The sequence below is a fragment of the Mustelus asterias genome, chromosome 12 (genome assembly GCF_964213995.1).
Source record: "Mustelus asterias chromosome 12, sMusAst1.hap1.1, whole genome shotgun sequence".
In the NCBI taxonomy this organism is placed as follows: domain Eukaryota; kingdom Metazoa; phylum Chordata; class Chondrichthyes; order Carcharhiniformes; family Triakidae; genus Mustelus; species Mustelus asterias.
This window is the reverse complement of record NC_135812.1, coordinates 79,840,042-79,859,268: the sequence shown is the minus strand read 5'-3', so window position 1 is coordinate 79,859,268 and position 19,227 is coordinate 79,840,042. Positions and strand designations below refer to the sequence as shown.

The window sequence follows — 19,227 nt, the reverse complement described above, 5'->3', positions numbered from 1 at the left end:
GTCCTGCAGGAGGCCGAGTCAGAAATGCCCTGGTGAGAGGTGTCAGGGGGCAGTGTAGGGGAGGGGGTGGGATCTTCCTATGGGGGTGGCCTTTGTCACAGGAAGGGCTATTCATGAGGCAGAGTGCCCACACAGGAGGGAATCCCCCAAACCCACAGGCAGGCCAAGATGTAGACATTCCCCAGTGCTGTTCATACATTGGTGGGACGATGCCTGTAAGTAGTCACTTAAGAGTCCTCACTGGCACAGGGACAGATAGGCTGACCTTCCCCACTCCTGACTAAATTAGGGCCGAGGGGGAAGGGGACTTGGTAAGGCAATAGGCTCTCCACACTTTCAAACCTGACTGAAATCAAAAGAAAGCTCTTTACAAATGGCTGTCCCATCTTCAACCACCCTTTCCTCTCCAAAGTCTTTCAATGCACTCTCACCTTCCAAACCAGTGTTTATCTTTATCTGAACTCCATGTTTGAATCTTTCAAATCAGGTTTCCACCCCCAGGACAGTACCATAACAGCTGTCATCCTATGTGACTGTAACAAAGTTGAACAATTCCTCCTTGTCCTTTCCACGGGGTACCAGTCTTTGATTTGGTTGCCCACAACTACCCTCCTTTAGAGTCTCTCCATTGTTGTGCGGTTGGGTGCGATTGCTACTCACCTGACTCCATTCTCATCAATCTATACTTGGCTAGAGAATCGCTTATCATGTTTTCTTCTTCTGCTCTCACACAGCTACATCTAGTGACCCCCAAGGACCTTTAATTGACCCCCTCCTCTCTCTTTGAGAAGCTGACACCATCTGAAAACATAATACCAGTTTCCACATGTACAGTGACGCACACCAATTCATCCACTAACGCTTACTTGTCAGACTGCTTGTCTCACATACAGGATAGGATGAATAAAAATTTCTTCTGTTTAAATATTGGGAAGAGTAGAGCCATTGCCTTTTAGGCATCATCATAAATTCGTATCTACATCCATCTATTCCAACCCTCGGTCCCTGGCAACTGGCCGAGACTAAAACTGATCGTTTCCAACCTTGGCACCTTTTGTGACCCGGATATGAGATTCTGATTACATATCTGTCTCATCTCTAAGACGACACATTACCACGTCCAAAACATTGGCTCAGCTCATTCAGTGCCAAAACCCTCATCCGCACACTTGTTACCTGTTCCAATACACTGTTGGCCAGCTTCCCACATTTTGCTCTCTGTAAACGTGAGGCCATCAACAACACTGCTATGCTTGTCCCTGTTCACACCCAGGCCCATTCACCAATTTCTCATGTGCTATGCTATGCTGACCAACCACACACACAGCTGCCCAATGTAGTTCCATGGCACTGATGTTTTTCCCCAAACCTCTGCACACTGGTCTTCACAAATGTTGAATGAACAATGGGATCTATGGAGTGCTAACTATTAACAGGTACTTTTCACATCAGTGCATGATTACTTTCAACCATCATGGAATGCAGGATATTAGTACAGTGAAATGAATGCACGCTTCTGAAGGTAATTGTTCTTTGCAGAAAGACTGCAGGAAATTTGGAGTCCCATAAGTCCTTTTGGCTACAAAGCACATTAATTTAAACAAAACCATTTCACTTCTGGCAAAGTGCATTAATGCTCCAAACCTTAACTCAGACATTGTCTAGCCACAGGCCTTTGGTTTAATAATTGGTCCCGAATTGCCAAAATACGTCAGTGCAAGGTAATTACAGTTAAATGCTTGCAAACATTTTCATTTATTCTTAGGACATGGCCAACCTTCCTAAACAATCAAAGATGTTTTGCATGTTTTAAACCCTTTACATGCTGAATTAACAAAACTTTGCAACGATAACAACTACATTTGGACAAAAACAACACTGTTCCTGAGGAAGCACTAAAAATGTGTCTAAACAAGTTCGCATTCAATGATGTTACCCTTCCCTATTATAAGTAAAGCCACCTACATTCTTCAGTTCACATTCATACCACACACGAACAAGATGATCAGAAGAAACTACCGTCTCCAGCAACAAATGTAGTGGCACAGTGGTTAGCACTGCTGCCTCACAGCACCAGGGTCCAGGTTTGATTCCCGGCACTGTCTGTGCAGAGTCTGCACGTTTTCTCTGTGGCTGCGTGGGTTTCCTCCGGGTGCTCCAGTTTCCTCCCACAGTCCGAAAGACGTGCTGGTTAGGTGCATTGGCCATGCTAAATTCTCCCTCAGTGTACCCAAACAGGTGCCAGAGTGTGGCGACTCGGGGATTTTCACAGTAACTTCATTGCAGTGTTAATCTGAGCCTACTTGTGACCCTAATAAAAAAAAAAATCTTGTTTTTGTTCTCAAAGCCATACATCACAGCAAAGTCTGTTGGTTAAACAATTTTCCGTTTGCAAATGTGTGGAATGGAATTATGGAAAAACAATTCAATCTTGCGCAATGTTTGTGAGGTATCATGATGGAATTTGCACACAGTTGGGTTTGGATTCCTGTGCACCTTTACGCACCTCCTTCACTCTACCCCCATTGCCGCAAATGCTCCTTTAAAAGTGCAGGATAATGTTTGCAAGTCCACGGCTGACACAAAGATATACACTGGTGTCAGGACTGTGACAGAAAAATATGATGTGGAGATGCCGGCGTTGGACTATAACAGTTTGACTTAAATGTTATGGGAGAATAGGCTTGCAGCTGGCAGGTGACATTTGACATTAAACGTAAATATGTGTAGTAGAATTCAAGTGTCCAGGGGTAACTCCAAGCATCAGTTTGGAATTCTGCTTTCTGTAATAAGATACTTGAGAAGGAAAGAGACTTGCGTCTTACACTAGTATTTACAGTACAGCAATGACAAGGTTGATTGGCTATGCTAAATTGACCCTAGTGTCAGGGGGTTAGCAGGGTAAATGTGTGGGGCTACGGATATAGGACCTGGGTGGAATGAGATCGGTACAGACTCGATGGGCTGAATGATCTCCTTCTGAAATGTAGGGATTCTAATGAATAATGAACAACGCCAAGGTGATTCATAAGAACATTATTAAACAAAACAGGACACCGAAACACACCATGCCAGATGACAAAAAAAGTGGCTTAGAGAGGTAGGTTTTAATACTGTCTTAAAGGAGGAAAGTGAGGTGGACTGGGTGTTCAGTTTGGTGGTTAGACAACTGGAGGCATGGCGTCAATGGTAGAGCGATCAAAATTAGGGGTGCACAGAAGGCTAGAATTAGAGGAGCGCAGATATCTGGAGTGTAGTGGGGCTGGAAGAGATTCCAAAAATAGGGAGGGGTAAGGCCAGGGGGAGATTTGAAAATTTTAAAATCAAGATGTAGTTTGTAGTGCAACAAAGCTGTGGTGAATTAAATAGAGTGCGAGGTTGATGCAGCATAAAATAAACAACAACATTTTATACCTGTACAAGAATGTGGTACCCAGAATATCACGTGTTTTGCGTGTTAGTCTCATAGCTTTATCTATACAGGGAAGGTTTCCTCTTACCGTGAATAACTCTGATCTGGCTCAAGTTACTTAATTACGTTAATTATGCAATATAAATGATGAGTTACAAGGTGGGCACATCTCTCTTAGCCGCAGACTGTTCCATCTGCTCCAGAGTCGCTCGCACATGACTGCCAATGTCACTTTCATCACAATGCACATCACTAACTCATTGCCATAATTATTAATCCACGATGCCACAGTGTCTAAGTCTGCCCCCCCCCCCCCCCCGCCCCCTCAGGTTGGGAGTAAGAGAGTTATAGGGAGGGTTCAGAGGAGGGCAAAAAGATTAACATCTAGACAAAAGCACATTAATGCAGATGCTGGAATCTGAAACAACAGACAAATCTCAGCAGGTTTGACAGCATCTGTGGAGAGAGAATAGAGCCAACGTTTCGAATCTGGATAACCCTTCGTCAGAGCTAGATTAACACCTAGCTGAGAAATCCTTAATTTTAACACGAGGCTCAAGAAGGAATGTCATCCCACTCACAAAATAAAATACTTGAGACTTTATTGAAGTATTTAAAATCGATCACATACATGGACAGGTTATTTGAATTCCAAAAATTAGGAAGAATGAAGGGACACGCGTTCAAATTAGATAAGCACAGAATTATGTTAGCCATCAGGAGTTTCTCTCTTTTCTCAGAGTGTCATTGACCTTTTGAAATAAGTTGTCAGCTTGTGCAGTGGGTGTAGATGCACTATAAACATTCCAAAGTTCCTGGAGGAGGCGGATATCGCTGGAGTTTGGCCAATATACCACATGGTCATTGTTCCCTCTTGTATCAGTTTTTGATAAATCAACTTCACAGATTGGAGAGGAATTGTGCAAAATTATTTCCCTCCCCAAAATTGCCGTTGGGTTTTTTCAATTCTAATTTTGTCTCTCCCAGAAGATTACAGCACTGTTAATGGGTCAGAAGTATTGGAGTTCCGTTAGCTGGCTGCAGCATTACTGAAATGAGATGGACATTGCTGGGCCAGCTGCTCGTCATGTGGAGATGCCAGCGTTGGACTGGGGTAAACACATTAACCTGGTGTTGTGAGACTTCTTAAAGTCCAACAGGTTTATTTGGTAGCAAAATCTACTAGCTTTCGGAGCGCTGCTCCTTTGTCAGGCAAGTGGGAGTTCTGTTCACAAACAGGGCATATAAAGACACAAACTCAATTTACAAAATAATGGTTGGAATGCAAATCTTATTAGGTAATCAAGTCTTAAAGGTACAGACAATGCGAGTGGAGAGAGCATTAAGCACAGGTTAAAGAGATGTGTATTGCCTCCAGCCAGGACAGTTAGTGAGATTTTGCAAGCTCAGGCAAGTCGTAGGGGTTACAGATAATGTGACATGGATCCAAGATCCCGGTTGAGGCCGTCCTCACGTGTGCAGAACTTGGCTATCAGTCTCTGCTCAGTGACTCTGTGTTGTCGTGCGTCATGAAGGCCGCCTTGGAGAACGCTTACCCGAAGATCAGAGGCCGAATGCCCGTGACCGCTGAAGTGTTCCCCAACAGGAAGTGGTGTTCATTTATCCATTCGTTCACCACGCGAGAACACCATCCACCAGGTACATGGTACATACTCTTGCAACTCGGCCAACGTTGTCTACCTGATACGCTGCAGGATAGGATGTCACGAGGCATGGTACATTGGGGAGACCATGCAGACGCTACGACAATGGATGAATGAACACCGCTCGACAATCACCATGCAAGAGTGTTCCCTTCCTGTTGGGGAACATTTCAGCGGTCATGGGCATTTGGCCTCTGATTTTCGGGTAAGCGTTCTCCAAGGCTGCCTTCACGACACACGACAACGCAGAGTCGCTGAGCAGAGACTGATAGCCAAGTTCCGCACACGTGAGGACAGCCTCAACCGGGATCTTGGATTCATGTCACATTATCTGTAACCCCCACGACTTGCCTGGGCTTGCAAAATCTCACTAACTGTCCTGGCTGGAGACAATACACATCTCTTTAACCGGTGCTTAATACTCTCTCCACTCACATTGTCTGTACCGTTAAGACTTGATTACCTATAAAGATTTGCATTCCAACCATTATTTTGTAAATTGAGTTTGTGTCTTTATATCCCCTGTTTGTGAACAGAACTCCCACTTACCTGACGAAGGAGCAGTGCTCCGAAAGCTAGTGGATTTTGCTACCAAATAAACCTGTTGGACTTTAACCTGGTGTTGTGAGACTTCTTACCCAGCTGCTTGTGTCAGTCTTATTAATGTACTTAACCAGTGCGACAACTTTTCCATTTCCTCCATCAGATTTGCTCGTGGACTGCAAGCAAGATCGCAAAGGAGCTGTGACGAAGGGCCATCTGGACTCGAAACGTTGGCTCCATTTTCTCCCCACCTGATGCTGTCAGGCCAGCTGAGATTTTCCAGCATTTTCTGTTTGTGTCGCAAATTTACTACGAGTTAACTGGTTAGCTTTGTATCACTGACACACACTTGCAAGATTAAGATTGTTCTCACTTGGAGTCAAACATTAGAGAAAAGGAACACTCACAATTCATTAGCCCAGTTTTGAACCTACAAATCTGTGTTCATCAACCGATTAGGAATCACTCACTTTTTTCGTGAAACATTGTTCATTTTTAATGCCTACCATTTAACATTATAAATGTGAACTAATAATGCAAGATTTACTTAATTAATGTTTAACATAGTATTTAGAAAGTACGTGTGTCATCACCGGCAATATTACGGAATTGCAACAATTGCAGCCACACTATTTATCAATAAATGTAGAGATTCATTTAGAATAACCAGATTTTTAATGCATTATCTGCTGCACAAAGTCATATTAGCAAATATAATACGTTCAACAAAGCTTTGTTCATACAAAGAACTGACTTAGGAAGCAACAGTCCAGGCAATGGAGAGCTGCAAATGATGATGAAAATGGAGAAACCAAGCCATTCCAGGTTAAGGAAATATTCAATTGGTTCTACTTTTCAACACTGGCAACAAAAGAGGTTTGACAACAAAAGGTTTGGCAAAACTGAGTGAAACTTTAATAACTGCCAATATGGCTTCTCCGAAGACATATTCATTGAAACCAGCACTGATTTGGACCAGTGCATCCAGGTAGCAACTTGAAAATCTATCCCCAGGTCAACATTTAAGATTTTAAAATAATAGGTATTTGGTGATTGAAGGGGACTAAAAGGGACATGAAATCGGGGTGGGTGTATATTGCATTCAGACTAATACCTAAGCTGCCTGTATCTGGGTTGTCATTCTATGGGAGGTGCTGATGTAGTAGTATTAGTAATAAGTAATTCAGAAACCCAGGGCAATGCTCCGAGTTCCCACTCCCACCACGGTGGATGGTGAAATTTGAATTTGTTCAAAACCGAGAATTAAAAGCCTAAAGATGACAATTGTTGTAAATACCAATTTGCTCCACGGAGGGAAGGAAATCTGCTGTCCTTACCCGTGACTCCAAATCCACAGCCCTCTGAAATGGCCTAGTGAGCCACACAGTTCAAGGGCAATTAGGAATGGGCAACAAATGCAGGTCCAGCCAGCAATGCCTACAACCCATGAAAGAATTCCTTCAAAAGTAAGGCAATTCTAAGTAGTGACTGTAGCAGTCCTCAGTTCTGCTGTAAGATTTACAGTCAAAATGTTAGGACCTGCTTCTTCTCTTATTTTAGGCCATATCTGTTCCTAATTCAAGAAAAAAAAATCAGCACACAATATTACTCTTGCGCCACATGACTTTATTTCATAAGATTACCTCCAGCTGCACCGTTCAACGTTTAACAGGAATTCAGAAACGTATATATTGTTGTCATTGTCCAGACATGTATTTGGTGAACTATTGCAACAAAAAAATTGCTGGTTTAGTAAGATAAGCTTTTACTGGCACTTCACCTACAACTTGCACCAACTTGGGTGAAACCTCCAGGCAGACCTTTCCAAAGTAGTAACATCACATGCACACGCACGCGCACACACATGCACAAAACACAAACCTTTCACCAATAAAACAAGTTACAAACAGATCACTTCAGGAGAAATAGTTTCCTTCAAGAAAGAATCCAAATGGTGTGTGGCCTGTCAGTGCTTGGTTTCTTTTCTGCAAGCATTAGCATTTTTGGAAGGCAATCTTTGCTAGTCTCACGTACAGAATTTTCTTCATATCGAACAGTGCAGGGAAAAAAAAGGATGCATCTATCATTTTGTATCAGAAAATAGTATATTAACAAAGCCAGGGAATCTAAAGTTTACAAAAATAGATGTGATAGATATGCACAGATATCAAATTAAATGGAAATTTGGGGAGTCCCACTGCTGCTGTCTGGGAATCCTGGACCAATTTTGTCCATCCCAACACAAATTTTCAGATTGATATTTTATGAACAGTCTCAGTTTTACTCAACAGTAAATGACCATGGGTAATTGTTGTACTGGAATAGAATCACAGAAAGATGTCACTTATCAAAACAAATGAAAAGCTTAATTAGTTGAGGGGTTGAGGTCACGTAAAAAAGTCCAAGAGCAACATTCGCTTCCGCGTAATTCCCAATAGAATACAATAAAACAGATCTAATATGGCACTCCTAACAGAAGAGCCAGTCTCTAATAAATCATTTACGAATGCAGGCATTTTCAGCCACAATCATTTAAATGTGGACACCACTACAATATGCATTAAAGGGAGCAAGAGTCAATCTCAGCATAAAGAATACACCCAAAACAGAGTATAATAAAATTCCCTGCATGCCTTTGTTGCTAGGGGGAACATTACAGTTATATAGAAAAAAAATTATAAAGTGCTCTTTGTAACAGTCTTCAGGTCACAGAAATGACCTCTGACACTATGCAGTCCTACTCCACACAAAGTGATTTCAGATCATAAATGGCCACACAGACAGGAATTGTGGAGAAAGTCTCCAAAAACTGAGAGAGATTGCTCTATCATTTTAATAACCCTATGTAAACATTTCACATTTTAAAAGTCAGGAATTAATTTTAAGGTTAAGAAAAATGTAATGGAGCCAATGCCTTTATTAAACAGCATTTGTTGTGTCTGTATGCTCTTTATAATTTCCCCTCATTGCACCTCCTATATTTCAGTGAGGTCTTCTGACTAGCAAGGTTGCAGTTGCAGGTTCTGGCCTGGCTCCACAAGCACCGTGAATACCAGAACTGCTTCCAACTCCGAATTTCTGCAGAGTAGCTGAACCTTCTTCTTTGTGCTCAGTGAATCAGCAAGACAGTTTGAGCAAGGGAAGCTAGCAGTAACAGAGTGAATGTTAAACAGATATCTGCAAGGTTGGGGCCAGTTGGAGCAAAATTCTATAGAGCCTAACCCTTCCTGAAGTATAGTCAGCACACACCAGATGTCAAACATTTATCAAACAATAATTTCCAGGCCTTTGATGAATATAACAAATCTACCCCAATAAAACTTCACTTATAATGTGACACCAGAGTGGTTGATTTACCCAGTTTTCAGCCATTATATTTACCTAATTGCAGTTTCACTGCATCCTGGAATAAACAAGTTATGTGCCAGGGGTTTTAAGTATTTTAACACCCAAGTGTGCATTTCATGCCGTTCTTTTTAACAAAATGCACTTTATAGTGAAGTGAATTCTGTTTTATTTAATGTCTCATTTCCACTAACTCCTAGATTTTTCTCCACACATAGCTTGGAAGGGCCCATAATCTCTGGGGCATCCCAGTTGGTACTTTGCCCAACTGATATTTCTCACCTTATGTACAGTCACTATTTACCTTGAATTCCCACTGCATCCAATTTCAACAGCAGCCTTTTGTGAGGAATTTTATCAAAGGCCTTTTGGAAATCTGTGTACACCACCTCATAGTTTATCACTGTCAACTGGGAATGTCAGTCCCTCAACAATGTTAAAAAGAAGCTGGTTAATCAGGCAGAATTCTAACCACATTAGCTATTTCTTAGATTATTTTCATACAGCTAGCCCTGGAGTTTGCCTCTGATAAACAAGTAATTAAATATATTGAAGTTATTTAATGTACGAGAAATTAGTTGCCAAACTCGTCACTGAAATTAATATAAATGTGACGTCATCCACATATTTACATAATTTCTTGTTAGCACTGTTGCCTCACAGTGCCAGGGACCCAGGTTCGATTCCCATTTGGGTCAGTGTGTGGAGTTTGCATGTTCTCCCCGTGTCTGCGTGGGTTTCCTCCGGGTGCTCCAGTTTCCTCCCACATTCTGAAAGACATGCTGGTTAGGTGCATTGACCCAAACAGGCAACGGACTGTGACGACTAGGGGAATTCCACAGTAACTTCATTGCAGTGCAAGCCTTACTTGTGACTAATAAACTTTTAAGCTTTAGCAGGGCAAACGCTTAGTTGGAGCTACATTCATTTATAGCTGCTTAGACCATGTAACACTTTTAATATCCTGAAAGCTCCTTAGAATAAATACTAAAGTAGGATTATGATAAGGCAGCAAATCACCATCTATCAACAGAGAACAGAACCAACACATCATTCAATATTTACTTGTTTAGCAGCATGTTATTGTTGCTGTGGTGACATTGGATGCCTTTATTAGATTAACAGTATATAGATGACTAGGTCTCTCCAGGTCTATCTTTATACCGTCAGCACAGAATAAAAATCCATACATAAAAATTATTGACAATTGAAAGAGCACAGATGGAGTTAAGCCTCTGCACTGCTTCAATCATGTTCACTTGGCAAGTAGCCCTTGAAGCCAACAATTCTGATGTTAATTCTTAGCAATCGAAGTCAAGTATCAATTAACCATTACGTTTCCTAGTATTATCATTTGCACCAGTGCTTGCTCTCTTTCTGAAATGTCAATATTTCCTAATTCAATTAAATGTATAATGCATAAGATGTTTTAAAATTGAAAATAGCTTTCCTTATATTGAGGAGATTACTTGTGACCTTAACTAAATACATACAAGAGAATAATGGATACCCCAGAGAGAGCAGCAAGCAATGATTTCATTTAAAGGGTCAGGTAATATCATTAACAGAAGAAGCTGGAGTATTTTGAATTACTTGAATCCTTCCAAGCTATCAATTGCTGGAAACAACACCATCTTCTAACTGGATTCTGAAGCATATGAGGGTACACATTTTATTTTTTTAAAGTTTAAAGTTTATTTATTAGTTACATTGGGGCGGCACGGTGGCACAGTGGTTAGCACTGCTGCCTCATAGCGCCAGCAACCTGGGTTCGATTCCCGGTTTGGGTCACTGCCTGTGTAGAGTTTGCATGTTCTCTCCGTGTCTGTGTGGGTTTCCTCCGGGTGCTCCGGTTTCCTCCCACAGTCTGAAAGACGTGCTGGTTAGGTGCATTGACTCAAACAGGTGCCGAAGTGTGGCGACTAGGGGAATTTCACAGTAACTTCATTGCAATGTTAATGTAAGTCTTACTTATAATAAATAAATTTTACTTTTTTAAAAAAAAAGTCGGCTTACATTAACACTGCAATGAAGTTACTGTGAAAATCCCCTAATCACCAAACTCCAGCAGCTGTTCAGGTACATTTGGATTATTTGCTATGCCACGTACAGGTATGATGCTACATATTACGATATATCCATTGGAGTGATCGACTATTGAAAGTAATCATTCTTCCTTATTGAATGAGGTTAGCAGTCGGAGAACATTGTAATTATATTGTGAATCTCATTAGCGTATTCATTTCCTGGAGAACTGTTTCTTCCCATCACAAGACCACTTTCTTTATCTAAAGTACATCATATGACCTGAAAATAGTAACAAATTGGACATTCAGGATGATAGTTGTGGGAACTGGTTGGCTTAGCTGGGGGAGGGGGAGAAAGAAAACTCAATACACAGGATGTGGCAGTTCAGGAATATTCAGGGGACCAGATCGCAGCTGGAAGCATGGCATTTGCTACAAGGCATCCTCTGCCTATTAATCAATACAGAAACTAGTCAACATTTCCTCTTGTGGTTATGGCTGTTATTGGAACTGCACGGTTATGCCTTGACCTTATAAACAGAATATCACTGGCATTGACTCATTTCAACATAAAATGTTAAAAAGAAATGCTGTGATTCACGCCAAAAGGCTATCAAGTTTCTTGGTCAAATATTTCACATGATCAAACAATTTCCAACCACATTTAAGCAGCAATTTTATTACACAGCCAAGTAATTGCATTTGTAAAGCAACTTTTAAACTTTAGTTAGGTTTTACTAATGTGACAAATATTTGTGACCGCCCACTGTTAAACAAGAAATAAAGTTTTAAATTAACATCTTTCCCAACTGCGGTGGCATATTTCCCATTATTAAAGTCATAAAAGTGTTCATATTGCAGTAAGAGAATTTCAATAAGAGAATGTTCACTCAAGGAAAAAAACATCAATGCAAACAAATAGGATTTATTTTATGGAAAAGCTTACGATGAATGGTTAGGAAGGCAAACTACTGTTACTGCTGCCACTGACGACTGTCAGCATTCTCTCAGTCTCTTCCTTATTTGGGACACCCTTCTATGGCAAGTGCAAACTATATATCTAACTTTTTGTAAACCTATCACCAGTCAGACAATACAGGAAAAAGACACACTTCATGTCAATTTTTTTAAAAAAAGTAAACTTCTTGAAGTTTACAAACTGCAGCACTGGGTCTGTGGCAGAATTATGAGGAACACATTCCTCTCTGTAGCTCAGTACATATCGCTACAGTTCAGATTGAGATCCATTTCGGAGATTAAACTTGTTGCTGTTGACAAAAGCTACAAAAGATTTGCCGATACTGGAAACAAGTCATGAAATGAAGAAAAATACTTCATTATTTCAGCATACGGCATCAAATTTTTGAAAACTCCAAAAAAAAGTCTCAATAATTCCAGTAGGAAACATAAATGAAAGACAGACACTGTCTGCTCAGGAAAAGGAATCATGGCCAGCAATATACAAACTTCAAATGGAGCAATTGCCACAGTTAGCAGTAAGCACATAAAACGACTCTAAAGTAAAGACTTCTGTAACTTACCTGAAATTCTGACTCTGTCCATTAGTACAACAAACAGCATTTACAGTAGTATCCACAGCAATATTGTTTATCTTATCAAGAGTTTTCTGTAAGTGTTCTGTCTGATACAATCTCTGCAATCATGAATACACCATATTACCACATTACCATGTGCTGATCATATGTTTGTACCACACACTGAAAGCAGCATTGTCAGCTTGTGGCTTAAAAACTGAGCACGTGACTACATTCATAAGCTTAAAATAACCTACCAGAAGGAGGCAACTGTACATCCTAAATATACATCTGCACAGTAATGCTACGGATAATCATTTTTAAAAATAAAAGATTCAAAGTGTTCAACTCCAATTACTGGAGTTTAAAATCATATTATCACAGTATGAAATAAAACAGAATCCACAATATGGATTGTAATAATAACGCAACGTTTACCTTGGGGGGTAAGGTTTTGGTTAAATATATCCATGAAATTGTCTTGGAGCAGAATGACCATTATATTAAGAATTTAAAAAAAACAAGTGGGAGTACGATGCTTGGGCTCCAACTTACTGGAAGGAATTCTGATGACGTTTTAAACCACAAGAGGGCTACTCAGAATGATTAACAAATACATCAGGAAGTGAGGCTATGCTAGAGCCTGTAACAGTCACAAAAGTCTTACTTTATGTTCAATAAAATGTACGGTCTCTCAGTAGTTGCATTTTATCTCGATGCCTCAAGTCTTCTGACTGACAGAGCAGCAGTTTGAGGCCATCAGAATAGAGAGAGAGAAATGGGCTCTATACATGTCAGGTGGTATAGAGGTCAGTTAGTTCATGTGGCGAGAGCACTGATTCCCAACCAACGTGCCGTGGCACGTGTTGGCGGGGGTGGGGAAGGGGGGTGGAGCGGTGTGGTTACAGGGCGCAAAGTGTGCCACGAAAAAGGATTCTAAAATGATTCAAAATTCATGCAGCTAAACTAAAACTATCCTTTGTCTTCAACTCTGTGGTTGGCATCTCCTAGACCCCACAAATCTTGGGCCTCCCGCACACACGACAGCTGGGAAAGAGCCACACATGTGCGGTTTAGATTTTGTATGTTAGTCAGGCCGACGCGCATGACCAAGGGGACTTGGAGCTGAAGACATAGGTCCCATGGGCCTGCACAAAAAGTGAAAACTCAAAAAAGGGGGCAAAAAACCCAGAGAGAAGCGAGAGGCACAGAGGGAGGCTAAAAATAAAACAGATGAGAGGACAGGGAGAAGTTAAAAACGAAGTTCTCAGAATAAGACGACGACAGGAAAATAGGTGGTGTGCTACAAACATTTTTTTTAATATATAGAGATGTGTGCCATGACATTAAAAAGGATGGGAACCACTGGGCGCGAGTGTGGTGTAGAATGACATCAGCAGCACAGGTTCAATCCCTATAGTCGCTGTGGTAGGTCATAGAGGGCTACCTCTTAATTTTGCCTCATGATTGATGTGGAGTGATTCTAATCAAGCTATGTAACCACCTCTCTCTCTCTGAGCTGCCTCAGACTACAGCTGATTACCTTATCTTACACATCAGGTGATAGAATGGTAAATTACCAAGTTACCTGCCCGTGACAAATGTTTCATGCAGTGTTTGGAAAAGAGAGCACGCTGATAAAAAGTTACAAGGCTTCTGCACAAGAGGGAGTGATGACAATCAAATGCAGGATAAAAAGGTGAAATTATTTATCATGCTACTAACAACTCCACAATTCTAACTCTAATTTTCAAAACATCTGCACGTTATAAAGTAATCAATTTTTAAAAACAAAACATTTTCAGAGCTTCTTCATAATAAGAATCTGCGTCTTCCAAATTTTGCCACGATTGCCAAGTTTGTCAGTCCAACTCGTTGCTTTGTGACAGGAAATAGGGGCGTTCTACAACCTATTGTCAGCAGGCTAAGGTCACAGTCACACATTATTTTTCAGTAACATCTATTCATCCGGTCAACCACCCCCAGTTGATAGGAAGAATAGAGATTGTACTGCACTTTGTTTCACAGATACTAATATGCAAGAGTGTCATGAGGGTGTAAATACTTAAAAAAAATTAAACAATGAAAATGCTGAAGAGTAATTTGTTTATAAAGTTCCAATGCTGGAGTTTGTTGCTGGCCCACTAGGTCACCTGTCCTGCAAGCTAGGACAGATAAATTGAATAGCAAAGGATACAAAGTGTAAAGAGGCACTTTCACAGACTTCCTTCTTGAAGGAGAGGCTGGATAGATTGGGACTTTTTTCTCTGGAGTGTAGGAGGCTTAGGGGTGATCTTATAGAGGTCTATAAAATAATGAGGGGCATAGAAAAAGTAGATACTCAACATCTTTTCCCAAAGGTAGGGGAATCTGAGACTAGAGGGCATAGGTTTAAGGTGAGAGGGGAGTGATACAAAAGGGTCCAGAGAGGCATTTTTTTTCCCACACAGAGGGCAGTGAGTGCCTGGAACAAGCTGCCAGTGGCAGTAGTAGAGGTGGGTACAATTGTCTCTTAAAAAAGCATTTAGACAGCTACATGGGTAAGATGGGTATAGAGAGATGTGGATCAAACGCAAGCAATTGGGACCAGCTTAGTGGTAGAAAAAAAAGGTGGCATGGACAAGTCGGGCCGAAGGGCCTGTTTCCATGCTGTGAACATCTATGACTCTATAACACAAAAATATATTTATTAATAAGAATTGTACAACACCCTCATGGCTGTACCTAGCTATCAAAATGTCTGTCGAGGAGCTTCTCTCACCATTGAGTCATTCCAGGCTAGGTGACCCTTACTCTGTTGTGTTGCCCTTAAAGGGACAATCACCAAACAGAGCAAGTGGCAAGAGCCTCACAAAGAGGATGAGAAAAAATGGGGGTGGTTTTCCCAGTTTTTGACACAGGCAAAGGCGTGAACCTGATTAACATTCATTTAAACATATTTAAATATTAAAAACTGGCTTAACGCCACATCTTCAAGGGAACGTCACATATTCCTTCCCGCTGGTGTGATGTAATGCTGGTGGGAAACAAAACTGGTCTCCAAAATGGAGACCGAACACGATGCCTATGCTGGGGGCTTGGAGGTCATTGAAGCCCCTGGGTGATTGTGGAAGTGCCTCCTGGCAGTGCCAACCTGGCAGGGTGAAAGGCCTAGAGGGGGTGGGGGCTCTAGGTTACCCCCATAGCAGGGGTTCACTTCACATGAAGGGGAGGGGGGTTGTGGGCGCAGTTGCCCCGAAGACCAGAAATTAGGGGGAGTTCGGTGGGGAGGTGGGAGTTGATGTGCCAAAGACCTTAGAAATCTTAGAAACCCTACAGCACAGAAAGAGGCCATTCAGCCCATCGAGTCTGCACTGACCACAATCCCACCCAGGCCCTACCCCTATATCCCTACATATTTACCCACTAATCCCTCTAACCTACACATCCCAGGACACTAAGGGCAATTTTAGCATGGCCAATCAACCTAACCTGATGCTGGCGACGATGGGGGAGAGAGGTCTTTAACATAGGTTTGTGGAGCTAGGCTTGCAGGTGTCTTTAGGCTCCACTCCTCTCAATGATGGCACAAAACACACACCACTGCTTTAGAATGGCAATGTGTGGGAGGATCTGGACGGAAAACCTGCCTGTTTCTCTGGGAGGAACACACTGGTTTTCAGTCTGAACCTGACACTTTGCCACTTTTTGGGAAAATTCTGAGCAACACGTGAGAGATGTCAAGGACAACGCTCAAGGATTTTACAACTATGTTTGAAGAAGAAGACGGCTAAGTGTAAGAGTGGGGAAAGAGTATAACTAGAGGCCATAGGAAGATGGTCACCAAGAAGTCCAATAGGGAATTCAGGAGAAACCTTGTTACCCAAAGGATGATAAGAAGATGGATATCGCTGTCACAAGAAGTGGTTGAAGTGAATAGTATAGATGCATATTCATTCATAGAATGCGGGCCTTGCAGACCAGGCCAACATTTATTGCCCATTCCCTAATCGTCTCAAGAAGATGGAGCTACCTTCTTGAACCATGCAGTTCACGTGGTGTAGGTACACTTACGATGCTGTTCGGGACGGAATTCCAGGATTTGACTCAAGATGAAGGGACAGCAATATATTTCTAAGTCAGGACAGTGAGTGACTTGGAGGGAACTTCCAGGTGGTGGTGTTCCAATGTACCTGCTGCCCTTGTCCTCCAACATGCTAAAGGTCATGGGCTTGGAGGATCCTGGCTCAGGAGCCTAGAGGAGTTCCTGCTGTGCATTCTGTACATGGTACACACTGTTGCCATTGTGCGTCAGTATTGGAGGGAGTGAATGTTGGTGGGTGGGGTGCCAAATCAAGTGGGCTGCTTTATCCTGGATGGTGTTGAGCTTCTTGGATTGTACTTATCAAGGCAAGTGGAGAGTATTCCATCATACTCCTGACTTGTGCCTTGTAAATGGTGGACAGGCTTTGGGGAGTCAGGAGGTGATTTACTCACCACAGAATTCCTAGCCTCTGACCTTCTCGGTCACCACTGTATTTATATGGCTGGTCCAGTTCAGTTTTAGGTCAATGGTAACCCCCTGGATGTTGAGAACCATACAATGAAGGGAGAACTGCCCATGCCGCTGAGCATCCCACAACATCAAACCAAGCATTCCGGTCTTCACTCAACAGAAGTGAGAGTAATGGAGTTTAACCTTATACTTAAACAGAGGTGGGAAAGCTAAAAGTCGAAGGTTTGAGTCATGAACGAAGGATATCCTTTGCACAAAAATCCAAATAGATTGCTTTCAGGAAATGAGTGATGTTTAAAGTTAAATTATTAGTGTCACAAGTAGGCTTAGATTAACATTGCAATGAAATTACTATGAAAATCCCCTAGTCGCCACACTCCGGTGCCTGTTCGGGTACACTGAGGGAGAATTTAACATGGCTAATGCATCTAACCAGCACATCTTTCATACTGTGGGGGGAAACTGGAGCACCCGGAGGAAACCATGCAGACACGGGGAGAACGTGCAAACTCCACACAGACAGACAGTGGCCCATGCCGGGAATCGAACCTGGTTCCCTGGCATTGGTGAGGTAACAGTGCTAACCACTGTGCCATGCTCAGTCCTCAGGCAAACATACACACTTCTGCTTTCATTGCCAGTAAAGTTTGCCTCTGAATTGTGTCACTGACGTTTTTAATCCTTCATTATCTGTGCCTCTCAAAATCACTGAATTTTGACACATGGCTTTAAACATAACTAGGGTCGGAATTCTCTCGTCTCTCACATCCCGCTACCTCTGCCAGTGAGAATGGAGAATTTGGCGCACAGCCAAATCTTCATTTACTGCAGTGGGTCCAAAGAATCCCAGCCGCGGGCGAGGTCAGACAATTCCAAACTAAGTTTAAAAATTCAAAGATCCATTTAGTCAGTGCTATCTTTGCAATCGAGAGGAAGTTGCTGAAAGACTGTACCCTCTTTTACTCAGCTAAAGTATAAGTGACATGTTTAAATTTGCACTGTATACACAATATTGTGGTAAATTCAGATCCACAACTCTAATCCCATGCTGAATCCATCAAAAGCAGTTCGGGTATTCCCTCTTGAAACGCACAAATTTAAATATTTACTACAAAAATAAACAATACAAAAGAGAATCTAAACTCACAGTAACTGTTACCTTAAACAGCTACTGTCCTCATTAATAAAAGGTAAATCTTCATGATATTGGGGGAAGGGCACAAATCATAATTTAATAATGTTAACAGTATCATGTCTTGGCCTTTTAGCTTCATAGGAACTTTTGGCTAAGATCAAGTGTAGTATGGTCGGCAGCTCATGGTCGGCCGCACTTGGTTGAGGTCATTAGGTTGCACTGAGGCTTCATATGTTTCATATGAAGCAATTTTTTAAAGCGGCATCTCGGCCTTTTGGCTAAGATGCAAATGAGCTCAAGTCTTGGAGGAGGAACCTCCCCCTTCTCCAATCAGCTTGGCTCATGTAGATCAGGCCCAGGACAGGGTGGTTTGGTCGCTCGCCCTGTCTTGTCAGCCTGGATCTGAAATGTCTCAACTTGTTGAGACTCTGAATTGGATTTGATTTGATTGAATTGGAAAAGTATTTTTTAAAAATCATGTCTTGGCCTTTTAGCTAAGATCAAGCATCAGATCAAGCCCAGGAGGGGGGGGTGCCATGCCTTACCTTGTCAATTTGGATCTTGATTGTCTCTCTTGCAGGGACCATGAATTGGATTCAACTGGAATTTGAATTTAGGTTTTTGGAGCAAGCAAGGAATGGATTTGCCCGGTCTATTCTGAGCATTGGCTTTGTAACTTGTAAGAATGGAGTACAAAGAGAAGCGTTATCAGTATTGCTCGGATCCAACTAAAACAGAACAAGCGGACACAAGATCAGTGCTGGGAAGATAAAGATAACAAGAAATATTTGTGTTGCCAGCAGGTGATCAGTAGCTGCAATAGGATGCCAAGAATTTAAAGATAGGGAGGTGGGATAACCGGAGCTGCCCCTGTAGATGACAAGCCGAACGGCAGCCTCTGGTGCGGTCACCACTCCATCATTTTATTCGATATGACATAAAGTGCAAATATAGGGCTGGAATTCTATTGACTTCCGTGACAGTGTGCCTGACCTCCTGTTTTTGCTCACCCCTAAGAACTATGCCATTCTTTTTCAGCATGTGTATTGAGACACGCAACGTGTGTTCAGA

General features: G+C 41.9%; 1 protein-coding gene across 5 annotated transcripts in view; it reads right to left on the bottom strand.

The window, feature by feature from the left end:
- Window positions 1-19,227, bottom strand: part of LOC144501616 (neuronal-specific septin-3-like) — a 305,860-nt gene that overhangs the window by 202,741 nt on the left and 83,892 nt on the right. For 2 of the 5 annotated variants that reach the window (XM_078225497.1, XM_078225498.1), the window contains one exon: window positions 12,533-12,645. The exons of 2 other annotated variants lie outside the window; for them this stretch is intronic. In XM_078225497.1, coding sequence (XP_078081623.1) covers window positions 12,533-12,572 — 40 coding nt within the window. In that variant the 5' untranslated portion in view covers window positions 12,573-12,645. Of the gene's footprint in view, window positions 1-12,532; window positions 12,718-19,227 lie in introns of those variants that run through there. One more of the 5 variants, XM_078225496.1, reaches the window with a different exon arrangement.